The sequence below is a fragment of the Strongylocentrotus purpuratus genome, unplaced genomic scaffold (genome assembly GCF_000002235.5).
Source record: "Strongylocentrotus purpuratus isolate Spur 01 unplaced genomic scaffold, Spur_5.0 spur5_scaffold_10, whole genome shotgun sequence".
In the NCBI taxonomy this organism is placed as follows: domain Eukaryota; kingdom Metazoa; phylum Echinodermata; class Echinoidea; order Camarodonta; family Strongylocentrotidae; genus Strongylocentrotus; species Strongylocentrotus purpuratus.
This window is the reverse complement of record NW_022145595.1, coordinates 11,305,370-11,321,765: the sequence shown is the minus strand read 5'-3', so window position 1 is coordinate 11,321,765 and position 16,396 is coordinate 11,305,370. Positions and strand designations below refer to the sequence as shown.

Here is a 16,396-nt window from a genome sequence, read left to right as displayed (position 1 = left end):
AATCCCGTGGATTTTCCACGGGTCCTGCTAGTATATATGATTGTGTTAACACTAAAGAATTGCACGGTCAAATTACATGTATATAATAAAATCATGTAATCTTGTGTAATCAAATCATGTTATCATGTAATCTTGTGTAATCAAATCAGTGTACATACACTATAAATGTCTGTACCTATTCTGATTAAATTCAGTTGTATGTTATGTATGATTATTTTTTGTGAACACTGTGATACATAGCGTACTAAATACTAGTTTTTATAATTATTATGTAATCTTGTGGAAAATTAAATGAAACTGTCCTTTTCTTTGCTTTATTTTCAGGTTTCTGAACTCACATCATCAGGATCATTACAAAGTATACAACCTGTGAGTATGGCAAATGAGCTTATTTAAACGTCATACTACTTTCATTTTGCAGCCAAAAGTGAGCAGAAAGTGGTTTTAGGCTGGACATATCCACTTATAATTGTATGGTCAATTACAAATTTGAAAGTCTAGATTCGATTAAGACTTCTCTACCCATTTTGAAGTGGGTTAGAAGTGGATAAGTATTGACTATAAGTTCATCTGTGAAGTTAGGGCTATACTTGCTTGTTATCATGACTATAATTTTATTTTCCAAGTAGATATTTCTTAAAGCTAATCTAGGTTCCTGAAAGTTTGGGAATAAAATTGGATTTCAAGAGAGACTGGTGTAATGTAAATCTTATTTTTTTATGAATGTGATGCAGGAATTTAATGTAAATCATTGAAATATAAACTACTATACAAAATTACAAATGTCCTGAAAATCACATAAACTAAGACGCAGTTAATGCATGTAGGTTGAAACTTACTAGCTCAATTTTACTATCGTTCCTTGAATTTATAGAGCAAATAAATTAAAACAACATAATGTTTGGCAGACATATATTTGTTGTGTTGAACAGTTTGTGTTAGTTTCATTTAATTTTGTTAAAATATATGTACTTTCAATTTTTAGTAGATCTTAAGCTTACATGTACCTTTCAGTCAAAGGCATAATGAAATTAATAAATACAATTTTTTTTCCTATTTGTTTTCATATTCATATTCATATTAAAATTTATTGTCCAATGATTGGAAATTTGTTTCATTTGCATGTCAGTACAAGATTACAAATTAAAAACATCAATAAGATACAGATGGGTAGAGAGTAGAACATTTAACTTGAGCATAGGTAACAACAAATGCGATAGTTTAACATGCAGACTAAAATTTGATTCATAATTACTGGATAAACTGATTTTTTTTCTTATTTTCATTCTGTTAATGTTAATAGGTGCTCAGAGAGGAATTATGATACGTCGCGATTTGATCATCGAGTGGCCCACTATCCATTCGATGATCATAATCCTCCTAGGATAGAACTTATTCGGCCATTTTGTGAAGATGTCATGCAGTGGCTGGCCGAAGACAAAGACAATGTGGCAGCCATTCATTGTAAGGCAGGCAAGGTAAGGAATCACGCTTATCTTGATTGTATTTAAGGGCGTGTTCATTTTCTGGCCAGAATCAGGCATCTGTTACGCGTTTAGTTTAAAACACGGTTGCGTCCATGCTCACTTTTGTAGAATCACCGAAAAACGGCGATCACGATCACCGATGGTAAACTCACAAAAAGATGCGTTTACAATTTGTAAACGCGTTTAAATGAGGTCAACGCACTGACCTCTAGTGGATCTGCATAGCATGCACAGTGAAGGTTTGCGAATCCAGCTGGAAGACCAATTAAGGCAACACAGGGAGAAATGCCTGAAGGAGCCGGAGAAGTGAGCATAAACAGTACATCGTGGAACTGCGATTACGATGAGCATTTACGATGAGCGTTACAAATCTCTCATTCTACCTTCAAAATCAAGCATAAACTCAGCCTCAGTCAAAAGATATTTTCGGACATCAAAGGGTCAAGGACAAATCCATACGTTGTTAAAGGGTGTGTAGCATGGCAAATACTGGTTAACCCCATCTCCTGCGTCTTAGGACAACTGCACGTACACGAATGGACTTGATTAACGGTCAGGGCGTGTTAGAGTTGGTGAAACAGACCGAAGTTCTCCTCACGCTTCGGTTTCGCATATGTTGCGCGCACGTGAATACTGCGGTCGCGTCGTCTGTAGTCGTATTATACCCGATTTGCCCCGAGTCAGGCCACGGGAAAGACACGTAGTCTCATCATGCTACACCCCCTCTTACTTCACATAAAGCCGCAACCACTACCAATTATACACTTTTCAATGATAATCATTCTTTATCCGTGAATCATGAACTCATTACTGAGTATCATAGCTTTCATTGTCATAGGAGTAACATGTTCTTTTATAATTGAGATACTATAAACAAAAATGATGTCAGGGCCCTATGTTATGAAGAGTTGAGGTTGATCACATCTCTTTATGAATTTTACTTTACTATGAATTTGATATCTGAAGATTATTAACATACAATGATGAGCTGAGAATGTCATTACTTTAATCCATGAAATTAGAAGAAGCCATACATCATTTTGAAATGAATCTACTCTGAATTGTATGGATTCATTCCACTCAGGTACATCAAGTACCAGGCCCGGAGCACTTGTCTGAATGCATAGACAGGACTAGTCATTTATATATTTTTGAACCTATTTTTAAGTACCGATTGTCTACAATGACGAGTTGAGAATTTCATTATTTTAACCGATAAAATTAGAAGAAGCCGTACATACTCATAAAATGAGCCTACTCCAAATTGTATGAATTCATTTATGGATTCATTCCACACAGGTACATATACATGTACAGCAGGCCAATGGCACTTGTCTTAATGCAGAGACAGAATTACTCATTTGTATATATATATATATATATATATATATATTTCCCCACTCTGCTTGCCTGTTATATGGCTTTTTCCATGGAAGAAGCCACACATATTTATGAAATGAATCTACTTCAAATTGTATGGATTCATTTATGGATTCATTCCACACAGGTACATATACAGCAGGCCAATGGCACTTGTCTTAATGCAGAGACAGGATTACTCATTTGTATATATATATATATATATATTTTTCCCCACTCTGCTTGCCTGTTATATGGCTTTTTAATCTAAATTAGAAGAAGCCACACATATTTATGAAATGAATCTACTCCAAATTGTATGGATTCATCTATGGATTCATTCCACACAGGTACATATACATGTATGTGTACATGAAGCAAGTCTGTGGCACTTGTCTTAATGCAGATACATAACCTGTACAGGATTACCCGGTACTCATTTGGATATTTATATATATACCCCCCCCCCCCCACCACTCCATTTGCTTGTATATGGCTTTTTAATATAAATTAGAAGAAGCCACACATTCTTAGGAAATGAATCTACTCCAAATTGTATGGATTCATTTATGGATTCATTCCACACAGGTACATATACAGCAGGCCAATGGCACTTGTCTTAAAGGTATTACAAAGTTTTGGGAAATTTTGAAAAATGGGTGGATGTGATTCTTTACAATTTTGATATATTTGAATGCCCCTGTGGATGTATTAAAAACACAAGAAATTTTAGCCACTAAAGCACTTCTGCTTTCGAGAAAAATTGAATATAAAGATTTACTGGTGCTTCCGGTAAATTTTGATAAATTTCAAATAGCTCCTACGGCCGTACAATGGTAGCTGCGACCATGAAAATCTCAGAGTATGTAGTTGTGGTATATAATTTCTGAACGAGAATGGCTAATTGGTCGATTTTAGTCAATAAACATTGTTTTATAGGTTAATTAATATCTTGACCTTGAGAGGGAGCTATTCAACATAAAGTGTTTACTATTTACAATTTCATAACTTTAGAGTCGATTTTCGACCGTGACAACGATCACTGAATATTGTAGGAACGTATATGCTTCCAATATGTTCATTTGAACCAAATTCATGACCCCATACCAAAACTTTGTATTACCTTTAATGCAGATACGGGATTACTCATTTGTATATTTTCCCCACTCCGTTTGCCTGTTATATGGCTTTTTAATCTAAATTAGAAGAAGCCACAATATGAAATGAATCTACTTCGAATTGTATGGATTCATTCCACTCAGGTACATCAAGCAAATCCAAGGCACTTGTCTTAATGCAGAGACAGGATTACTCATTTGGATATACATGTATATATATATATATTCTCCACTCCGTTTGCCTGTTATATGGCTTTTCAATATAATCAGAAGAAGCCACAATATATGAAATGAATCTACTCCTAATTGTATGGATTCATTCTACACAGGTACATGTACATCAAGTACCAGGTCCAGAGCACTTGTCTGAATTCAGTATTAAAGACAGTCCTACACATTTAAATATATTTTCTTCCCCTCTCCGTTTGCCTGTAATATGGCTTTCGAATACTGAATACCAGGGGGGGTGTTTCACAAAGATCCTAAGTTGGACTTAGAAATTATGGACAGCCATTAGAGCCTTAAAATGAAATGTATTCAAAAGCAGAAATTCAAGTATTTTAGACTTTTTATAAATTCCACATCCAGAACATGAAATCTCCTTGATGATAGAAAATATGAATGATTTGAAGTAACATTTTATGCCTTTCACAATAACTTTTACAAAATATTTTCAAAGATACTAATTGCTTTCCATAATTTTCAAGTCCAACTTTGAGTTAAGTTCTACTTAGGATCTTTGTGAAACACCCCCCTGGTGTCTGTTCAGAGCCAGGAGGGGGTTAACTCTGTGTTAAGGCATATGAGTTAACGTCCTTCTGGCTCCAAACAGATGCTATTATCATGCCAATCTCACGCTCTTGCCAGACATCGTTTGCCATTCATTTTGATAAAATAAATACTGCCATCGAGTTGTATTTCATGTTCATCTTTTCTGTGGATGCACATTGATATACATTGTGCATCGTAAATGATGACAAGTTTGATTAAATAAATGGAGGATCTCTCATTCTTTGATGCTTAAATACATGTATAGTGTTTCAGATCTTTTAACATGAAACGGGATGTAATTTGTAAAGTGTGATTGGGTGTTGTATGAGTATTATCCCATATGAAATGGAAATATCTAGGTTTTTTTAACACCGCCTCTAATTAAGAAAAAATCTTGAGTAGAAAATGGGGCATACCTGCAAAAGTAGCTAATGAGCTGAGCTAATGAGGGAAAAACACCCCATTATGACTCTAATGAGCTTCCTATAACTGGGAAATGCATTATGGGAAGGTGGGTATGATGGGAAATAAAGATGTCGTCCTTGTAAAGTTTGAGCTCGTGCAAATGAGACGGGACCATTAAAACGACTAACTCCACAACGTGATGGCCATGTAGCAGCCAAATTGGAATTTAATGCTCTAATGAGGAAGAGCGAGGTTGATTTCCAGCGTATAATAGGTCTGAAACACTTCGGTTTCTGACCATTACACTTTCAGGTGTATTTAAATTCATTGTCTCGCTACATTACTCGCTTCCAACTTGAAGCCTCTCTACATTTGCTGGGAGCCCCAAAAATTTGAAGGCAAAATTTCGCTTTAATTGTATCATAATGTGAATTAAGATGTCATTTAAGACACATTTCTACAAGGATTTTCAAAACAAATGTGGAATATTGATAAAAGAATACAAAATCGAGGTTTTCTGCATAAAAACAGAAAACCCAAATTATGTATTCTTTTATCAATATTTGTCTTCAAACACATTGGGGGGGGGGGGGATCTTTGCAGAAGTGTGTCTTAAATGACATCCTCTTATACAATACAGGAAAATCATGAGTTGGAAATTTTGAGGAAAAAAAATGTAGCCTTGAATGTAGGCTAGTGTAATGTTGGAAAATCGTTTGTTGGAAATTTGAAGAAAAAGAGGAATGTAACCTTGAGTGTAAAGGCAAATATAATGTATAAAAATCATTTGTTGGAACTTTAGAGAGAGAGAATAAAAGAATGTAGCCCTAAATGTAGTCAAGTGTAATGAAGGGAAATAATTTTTTGGAAATTTAGAAGAAATAGAATTTAGCCTTAAATGTAGGCAAGTGTAATGTAGGAAAATCATTTGTTGAAAATTTTGAGAGAGAAAAAAAAGAATGTTGTCTTGAATGTAGACAAGTATTATGTAGGAAAATCATTTGTTGGAAATTAAGAGAGAGAGAAAAATAATGTAGCCTTTAATGTAGGCCAGTGTATTGTAGAAAAATAACTCTTTTTCACTTTCTACAAGTACATGTGTTAACACGTTTCAAATCCTAAAATATTGAAAAGATATTGCGCAGTCATGACTTCTTGGATAATATTTTATTGAATTATTAATATATATGTAACAAATTATTAATGAATGCTTGAGTGAATAATGAATAATTTGGATGTTTCGTTGATTTTGATTTCAGGGAAGGACAGGGGTAATGATCTGCGCCCTGTTACTCCATCAGGGTCGGTGTCTTACGGCAGCAGAATCCATGGAATATTATGGCAAGATCAGAACTACAGATGGAAAGGTAAAGTCACTAACATTACATGATATGCAGCCTTTTCACACACAGCTAAAATTCTATAAACATGATTAGTATAAACGTGTTTGAAACGTGTTTAAACTAATCACGAGCCTTTCACACACCGAAATTTCGTTGCGATCGTTAATCGTTTCGTCATTAACTACTGCTCGTAAAATGCGCAGTAGTGCCATTGCGCATTGAAGGTCAGGTCATATCAAACAGAGCGGTCGCTCCATCCAGTTTAAACATGTTTAAACACGAAAAACCTTTCACACACAAAATGTCAAGCTCTTTAGATACGAACTTCGTATCGGCAGCCTGCTTTTAGGGGCGTATGCATCGCGACTTCGTATCTATCCCAACATCGTATAAACGATGTTCACACTGGGAAAAATTTTCTATAAACGTGTTTAAAACTGTTGAGTGATTCTAATCATCTCTGGAAACGATGAATTTTAGCTGTGTGTGAAAAGGCTGACAGTCTAAACTCTGGAACAGAATGTTTGTCTGTGTGAAAGAGAGTCTGTATCAAGTGGAGGCATTGGTCTTATTGTAGAAGTGTTGTAGATGGGTTGTTCAAGCACTTGACTTGAAATTCAAAGGTCATGGTTCGATCCCCGACATGGCACTAATGTCCTTTAGCAAGACTTTGATTTACATTTACCGCTCAATACCCAAGAGTAGGAATATTCCCAGTGGAGTGGAGATGGTGCACATTATGCGTGAATGAATCCGATGACCGGGGTAATAATATTTGTTAAGCGCTTAGAGACGATATACCGTATTAAGCGCTATATAAATCCAATTTTTATTATTATTATTATTGTCTCCAGGCATGACTAGAAGAACTACAATATTTTGATTTTCATGAGAATTATTTCTAGATGTCATGAAGTGAATGTAAACGTTCATGAATTATTATTTTTTTTGACCAGGGAGTTACCATTCCAAGTCAGAGGAGATATGTACAGTACTACGGGGAGCTGGTGAAACGCAACACACTATACAAAACACAAACGGTACTTCTGAAACGCGTGCAACTCTATACGATACCTATGATGAGCAGTGGAACATGCTGCCCTTTCTTCACGGTCCACCAACACAAGGTCAAAATTCATACTCAGGAAGCTGTGAAGGTTAGCATGTTCTCTTTGTTTTTTATTCATTTATTATATATCTTTTTATTTTTTTAGTTTGTTATTTACAGGCAAGATAGATAAGAATACATAGAAAACATCACAGGTTTAATAAAATGATATAACATTAACAGTATGATATTTAGCACCAGCCAATGCCTTGGGATAACCTAAAAAGAATTATAAAAAAATTCTGTCGAGAGGCACTCCACATTGGCTGGTCCTTTAAAAAACAAAATATGAATATTAGGTAAACATATACATGAATGTGTAACTAATATTAACCCTCATATATAAGGCACATGTGATCAGAAGCAAATACTTTTATGTCATATAATTATTAGTAATTGATATAGTTTGAATAATTGAAAGCAATAAGAGAAAGAGTATTTTCTTTTTCTATCTTAAAGGTAACCTTTGTTTCTGCTAGTGGAAAGGAAATTTTAGTCGCTACGCTTATTTGATTGTTGTGTTCCGATCCCCAATTAAGAAAATTGCCATTTCTGGTGATGATGATGACCGAAACTTAATTGTTTTTACACCATGATTGCACATCAGCCATAGATGCTAGTAGAGAGAAAGTTCTTTTGTCACCCATTAATTTTGCCATCCACTTGGCGTTTCATGAAACAATTAGTCGGTGGTTTTCACTGACTAATATCATGTTCACCGACAATTTAGTCAGCGCTGACTAAATTTGACCAATCACAGTCCTGGAAAATAGTCGGTGACAAAAGAATTGTCGGTGAACATGATAATACCGTAGTCGGTGAAAACCACCGACTAATTGTTTCATAAAACACCCCCCAGTTAATTTTTTTGGGGAGGCTTTGTTCCTGAAGTTACCATGTATTTTGTTTAATTACGGCTTTTGTTCATTCTTGACTTTTAACCTCGTAAAGTGCTTATCAGATATGGCGCGACAAAACCGTGGCGGCTTAATCATGATGATGTAAAGTGTAATATGCTTGACAATTTTGTATCTAATAACACAGACCTAAGTGAATATAATGTACGTCAGGACTTTGTTGCGCGTAGTTGCCATTCGTTTACATGTAAAAAAAACAACACCATGGTTAAACTCTTCATATCTGACATTCATAATTTGCTTATTATCGGTCAGATTAATTTCAAACTTTCGCCATTTTTTTCCCCCCTATTTTTCTTGCTTTCATACAAATGAACTTATTACAAAGGCTGGATTACTCTTTAGTAGGATCTTGAAAGCCATTTAATACCATTCGGGCCACCTGTGTATGCATGTATAAGTATGAAGTGGAGCAGAGAACACAAGCCTTGTGGTAGAGTTTTGTCGATTCTGAACTTGCTCACAAAATTATGGCAGTAATTTTATTACTCTTTTCTGAATAATCTTTATTTCTCTTTCAGGGGGTCAAGAAAGGGCTGAGCTGTGTTGAGTTTGAGCTGCCCCACGCATTGCCCATACGAGATGACGTGAAAATAGAATTCTACCATAAATCAGGGCTGCTCAAAATGGTAAATATTTATTTGTGAACTCCTGATTTCTTTTTTTAAGATGTAAAGGGTATTGATTACCGGTAGACATGAATTAATATAATGCTAGAGCAGGTTGGTCCACCAATAAAAATTCAAACATGTATTGCAAAATTGGAGTATGAAGCAATGTATGCGAAGCAAGAAATCCCTTATGGCCTAACTCCAGTGGAGTGTTTCACAAAGACTAAGATCGACTTTAAGTTGGACTAAACTATGGCAGGCCATTCATGCCATTTGTCCCTCTCACCATTATGATCTTTAGATAATATTTTTTCCTTCAATAATGAACCACCAAAAAAATGTAAATTCTGTAGATTTGTAACCATGATTTGTATGTCCCTTGAGAGACCAATGCCAGTAAATGGTGAGAGCAAACGATGGCATGAACGGTCTGCCATAGTTAAGTCCAACTTAAAGTTGATCTTAGTCTTTGTGAAATGCTCCCAGGTCTTGTCTAAGGGCTCCAAGGTTCTTAGATGCACTCTGGTGCGATCTAAGCCATATTTTAAAGTATTTTCAAACACATTTGTATTCAATATTTCATAAATAATTTTGGTTGAGAATGATCGTGAACCTCTTGCAGACACTCAAAGTCAAACCTTTACTGTTTAAAATTCAAACCTATCGCTGTTACATATTTAAACACCTCTAATATGGACCACCCTGGCTATAGAAAAATGTTTTATGATTCATCGCATCATTTTCTCTAAAATTGTTGAAGCCAGCCAGGTTCAACCATGTTGTAATCCCTGATCCAAGCAACAGCTGTCAAGTTCATAATTGACCTGATGCTTCCCTCGTATAAACACGCCCAGAGTATAGACTCGAGTGCAGGGGGGTGTTTCACAAAGACCAGGATTAACTTTAAGTTGGACTTAACTATGGCAGGCCGTTCATGCCACTGTTTGCTCTCACCATTTACTGGCATTGATCTCTCAATGGACGTACAAATCATTGTCAATTCATTATTGAAGGAGGAAATATTATCTAATAATCATAATCGTGAGAGCAAACAGTGCCATGAACAGCCTGCCATAGTTAAGTCCAACTTAAAGTCGATCTTAGTCTTTGTAAAACACTCCCCAGGTCTTGTCTAAAAAGGCTCTAAAGTTCTTAGATGCTCTCTGGTGCAATCTGAGCCATATTTTGAAGCATTTTCAAACAGATTTTATTCAATATTTCAGAAATAATTTTGGTTGAGAGTGGTCATGAACCTTTTGCAGACACTCAAAGTCAAACCTTTACTGTTCAAAATTCAAACCAATCGCTATTACATGTTCAAACACCCCTTATAGACCACTCTGGGCTATAGCACTTTTCGTTTATATGGGACATGGCATCGTTTTCTCAAATCATTTTCAAAATAGTGGAAGCCTGGTTCAACCATGTTGTATATACCTGATCCAAGCAACAGCTGTCAAGTTCATAATTGACCTGATGCTTCCCTCGTATAAACACGCCCAGAATTAGGAGTATAGAGTGCAGAATTTTTAAATGTTTTGAGAGGTCTGCAGAGTAGTTTAGAGAGGAAGTTATAGGAGCGTTGCACCTTTCCTTCCTGCTTCAAATCAAAAGCAATACATTTTTTTTTTTACTTGGCACTTAAAGGCAGTCATCAGATTCTTATATCATAGTAGATATCATGTAGATATCACAGTAGATATCATGTAGATATCATAGTAGATATCATGTTGATTGCATGTTTGTAATGAATTTGTTGTGTACGTTTTCATCATGTTCCAGTAATTAACATGAATGCTTGCTAACCACACAGTGAAGAGGCACTACTCCATAATACATGTGTTGAATCAGGTTGTTAAAAATTAGCCTTCAAAATGTTTCAAAACAATAAAATGTGAAAACATATTTTTGTAAATTTCTAGATAATCAACGTTCTAGTTTTATGCTATGATGGGGCTTTACTTGGCAGAGCTCAAAAGACCAGTTCACAGTATGGGTAGCACAAGTCCCAAATGACCCTGAATATCCACAGATCTTCAAAATATTAACAAGTCCCACTTTGTACATTTTGAAATAATCACTCCTACAGCGATGGAGGTGCTACATATAAATAGCCTTTGTTTCCCCTTTTCAAAGAATACTTCCACCTGTGTATCATGGAGTGCACCACTTGTGTATAAATGAATAATGATTACATAACTTTCATGAGCACGTATCCAGTATTTTGTCTCTGTGTATTTTACATTTTGCTCTGGAATGACCTTTATCTGCTCATGCTCAGACTGGAACTATGAACTGGCTCATTCCTTTAATATCATGCGCCATCTTGTGAAGTAAGAGTAGTATGGCGTAAGGAGAAATGGAATATTGGGAATTAATTATTTTTAGCATAATCATTTTTGCAGACTCTACTCATTTAAAAAAAGTTCCTGATGAATAATAGACATGAAAGAGCTGTTTATTATTCTGGGGGAGGGGGGAGAAAGTGTTCCTAGATAAGTAGATACATGTATATTGGTTGATAAGCTCATATGATTGTTACATTTTATGTCTTAGAAAAAGAAGGTATTTTGAAACATTGACTTTTATTTTGAGAATATGAATTTCAAATTTTTATATCTTTTTCATTTTCAATTTTGATGTCAATTCTCTTAAAAAAACATGCAAATATAGACACATAACATAAATACAAACAGTTCAATATATATATATCAAAAGTAACACATGGGCATAAGGTAATAATAATAATAATAAACTTTTAAAGTGCACTCCAAATTTTATTAAGTTAAACCAAAAATTGAAATTCTTTTTGCCCAGTTGATCGTGAGCCCGGCAGCCACTGAGCAGCGCCAGATCGGCGTTGCTCTATCCCTTTATTGTTGAATGCCAAACAAGGTAGCAGCAACTCCCGTCTTTTAACGACTTTTGGTATGACGCAGCCGGGGTTCGAACCCACGACCTCCCGGTTGTGAAGTGGACGCTCTACTGACTGAGCCAAAACACCGGTGATAAGTAAACTGTGATAATTAAACAAATGGAAAAAGGAACTCCTGTCAAAAGCTTGTTTTAGCTTGCAAGTCTAGAGTGTTCTAGCAGAGTTTGATTCTTCTTCTTTTTGATACGATCTTACAGGATAAACGGCTGATGTTCCACATGTGGTTCAACACGTACTTCATTGTGCACCCAATCCAACCCGACAAGGACTACTTCGGTCAGGCGCGATCTCACTCCAGGCCCACCAGCACGGTCTCCTGTCCCTCACCCGACCAAGCGAGAGCTCCCTTCGCCGAGGATGAGATGCTGAACGGAGGGGAGGAGTTTGTCTTGGAGCTGCACAAAGACGAGATAGACAAGGCCAACAAGGACAAGACAAACAAGGTCTTCTCTCCAAATCTTAAGGTACGATATGCCAACACAAATATTTTTGTCTCCTTTTAAAGTGGGACTGCACTACTTGTAGCTACTTGCGCCCTCTATATAGCAAGCAATGCCTAATCGGTGACCATCGGTCCCCCATGGTCCCCTATTTATTATGTTAATTGAAAGCTGATTTGATGAGATATTCATCTCTCAGTGACCGTACAGGGAGGTCTAATCCTCCTGGTCAAACTAGTGCAGAGGGGCTTTAACACAAAGCAGTTCCGGTTTTGGGGTTTTGTTTTCTAAATTAATCAGTTTTCTTCCTCATTCTTTTATAGTTTGAAAGAAAGGAAAGTGATAATTATATGAACCAATGTGAAAGAAAATTGCAAAATTTAACAGAAAGTTGCCAATTTGTTAACAAAATTAGTGATTAAAATTTTTCCTCTGCATTGCCAATTTAGAGACTTTAATGATTAGTTTCAACTAAATTGCTCTAATTTGAGAACGGCATAATGTACTGCATTAGAAGTAGACTAAATTTTTCTGATTTTTTTGTTGCTCTTTTTGCTCTAGTATAACATGTAATTCCTGGCATTCTTGATCAAAATATAATGCAAAAACCCTTCTCAACACATGACCCACCCATCTCAATTCAATTTTCTTTACCACTTCCACCACATTTTCTTCCAGACCCAACCTTTCCATTAGCTCATTTGTGTTCTTTCTATTGGACAGTTTCACACCAGTATTATATAAAATACAATATATGCATTTATACACAGGATCGTAAGACGATTTATATACTACAGAATAATTTACTTTATAGATGCATGTGATGCAAAACTTTTTATGCTGAGTAATTTGTGATAGATATGTTGCAAATATCACATTTGAGCGCTGTCTTATAAAAGGGTTGCGATTGATTGCAAATAATTTGCAATCAATAACAATCGAAACTCTGCACTTAAGACATATGAGATGCAGTTGATATCAATTGCAATTAGCTGTCATCAATCACAACTTTTTTTTATAAGACGGGGGGTCAGGTTTCTACCAAAAAAGGAAAGAAAGAAAGATATACAGTAGGCTTGCGGTTGCACCGTGTGAGAGAGGGAGAGGATCGGAGAGTCCTGAAAAGGACTCTCAGTAATCTTTCTTGAGGGTGTGTACCGGTAATCCTGAAAAGGACTGTTGGTGTAGTCTTGAAAAAGACTGTTGGTTATCTTTCTTAGCTTATAGTTCTAAGGAGAACTATAGCCTCGGTTGGAGAGGAAGGGAGGTAGGAGTGGATCAACGTTTCAAACAGGTTGACTATCCTCCCCCTCTCTCACATGGTGCAGCCGCAAGCCTACTGTATATCTACATCACCATGCAAACTTATACTTATAACTAGCATCTAAAGAAAGAAATAGTAATGAACTGTCTATGATGTTGTTTTCAGGTGAAGCTGTTCTTTGCAAGAGGTCGTGAGGACCAGGTACCACCCACACCGGAGCCCAGCGAAGGCAACCTTAGTCCTTCGCAGAGTGAGAATGATTTACTAGATGATCAAGACCTTGATGATGGGACAGACTCAGGAGATGAAGATTGTATATATGAAACCAGTGAGTCTTCAGTCGTATGATAGCGGAACTGTTCGGCGGCGGCAGATTATTAACTATCAGTACAAAGAAATATTCCATGTATAGATAGAAGCGGAGAGAGGAGGATCGTATATTATTGTTCTTGATAGACTGATTACCGTACCTAGGGAAAGAGGACACAAGAAAGACTTTGTAATAGTGGACAGGGTGCTTGTACTTTGAAGAGACATGGCAAATGAACTCTAAGATTGTGCATCTCTGAGGGATGTTAGGATCCTTGGTTTTCCCCATCTTAACAAGCCTGTCTTGATCAGATGAGTAGTTCCTCAGTGGTACCATTACAGTACCTCTCATTCAGATGAGTAGCCCCTAGGTGGTACCATTACAGCCCCTCTTGATCAGATGAGTAGCCCCTAGGTGGTACCAATAGCGCCCCTTTTGATCAGATGAGTAGCCCCTTGGTGGTACCATTACAGCACCTCTTGATCAGATGAGAAGCACTTTGATGGTACCATTACAGCCCCTCTTGATCAGATGAATAGACCCTGGGTGGTACCATTACAGTACCTCTTGATCAGATGAGTAGCCCCTGGGTGATACCATTATAGAGCCTCCTGATCAGATGGATAGCTCTTTGGTGGTACCCTTACAGCCCCTCTTGATCAGATGAGTAGAACCCGGGTGGAACCATTACAGCCCCTTTTGATCAGATGAGTAGCTTCATAGGTGGTACCATTACAGTACCTCTTGATCAGATGAGAAGCACCTTGGTGGTACCATTAGAGCCCCTGTTGATCAGATGAGTAGCACCTTGGTGGTACCATTAGAGCCCCTGTTGATCAGATGAATAGACCCTGGGTGGTACCATTACAGTACCTCTTGATCAGATGAGTAGCCCCTGGGTGATACCATTACAGAGCCTCCTGATCAGATGGATAGCTCTTTGGTGGTACCCTTACAGCCCCTCTTGATCAGATGAGTAGAACCCGGGTGGAACCATTACAGCCCCTTTTGATCAGATGAGTAGCTTCATAGGTGGTACCATTACAGTACCTCTTGATCAGATGAGTAGCACCTTGGTGGTACCATTAGAGCCCCTGTTGATCAGATGAGTAGTACCTTGGTGGTACCATTACAGTACCTTTTGATCAGATGGGTAGCCCCTGGGTTATCCATGTAACGATACCACATTACACGATGACCTTTCAAACCCTAAGGCGATGCCGGCCCCCACCACCCTGATAAATGAAATATCTCCAACCAACTGGAGTGCTTTGCATGAGGAATAGATGCCAGTATTTTTACCTTCTTCATTTAAAGTACTAACGCAGTTTTGTGAAAGATCAATGATCGCATAGTTAAAACAATATGAGTGTGAGGCAATGTTTATTACTCGGATTACCATGAAGTTTCTAAACATCTCAGTATTTTATGTGTTTATTTTTTGTTCTGTGAATAATCAGCAGAATGGGTTTAAATTTACAACAGTACCTATGTAGATAAATACTGTCTCACGAGAGAGAGCAAAATCCAAGCCCATTTTTTGTCAGAATTCATTGGAATTCATATTTCATGAATAGCTGTAATTCATTTTTTTTATCCAACTTTTAATCAGTTAATTATCCTTAATCAATCTTTTTTTAAATAAATGTTATGAAGCACATTAAGATTTATTGATTCTTGATGTTATTATTGTACACTTAAGAATTTCTGGACAATCAATTGAAAATCTTTCCAAGTCTTTTCTTTATCTAATCAAATCTAATCTAATCCAATCTAATCTAAACTAATATTTGTGCCTGACCATGGCTTGAAATCAAAACTGTTGCATCTCCAGTCAAGTATTTAAACCACACGCATGTGACACCTAACATACCGTAGCACCATGACTTGATTCAAAATACAGTCAAACCTGCTTTAGTGACCACCTGTCTACAAAGACCACATTTGTTGTTTCCCTTCAAAATGGTTTCTCATTGAATCATGTACTAAAGGAACCTATCTACAAAGACCACCTGTCTACAAAGACCACATTTGTTGTTTCCCTTCAAAATGGTTTCTCATTGAATCATGTACTAAAGGAACCTATCTACAAAGACCACCTGTCTACAAAGGCCACTTTTTGTGTTTCCCTTGTGTGGTCACTATAGACAGGTTTGACTGTAATACTTTTCATAGCAATTTTGATCAGGATAAGGTCTTTCAACTTCAGAGAAACCTGAAAGCGAGATGATATTCAGAAATATATCTTGAAAGGGGGTTTTACTGTCTCTACTTTATAAATATTTAATATGAAATATGGAAATCAAAAATATGAATGAAGTGAGTATT

General features: G+C 36.6%; 1 protein-coding gene across 1 annotated transcript in view; it reads left to right on the top strand.

The window, feature by feature from the left end:
- LOC115921675 (phosphatidylinositol 3,4,5-trisphosphate 3-phosphatase and dual-specificity protein phosphatase PTEN-like) overlaps positions 1-15,732 on the top strand; it is a 36,586-nt gene extending 20,854 nt beyond the window's left edge. The window contains exons 3-9 of the mRNA XM_030979487.1: positions 325-369; positions 1,304-1,478; positions 6,400-6,507; positions 7,440-7,640; positions 9,030-9,137; positions 12,252-12,518; positions 13,924-15,732. Of these exons, the coding sequence (XP_030835347.1) occupies positions 325-369; positions 1,304-1,478; positions 6,400-6,507; positions 7,440-7,640; positions 9,030-9,137; positions 12,252-12,518; positions 13,924-14,106 (1,087 nt within the window). The 3' untranslated portion in view covers positions 14,107-15,732. The remainder of the gene's footprint in view (positions 1-324; positions 370-1,303; positions 1,479-6,399; positions 6,508-7,439; positions 7,641-9,029; positions 9,138-12,251; positions 12,519-13,923) is intronic.
- Positions 15,733-16,396: the final 664 nt, after the last annotated feature.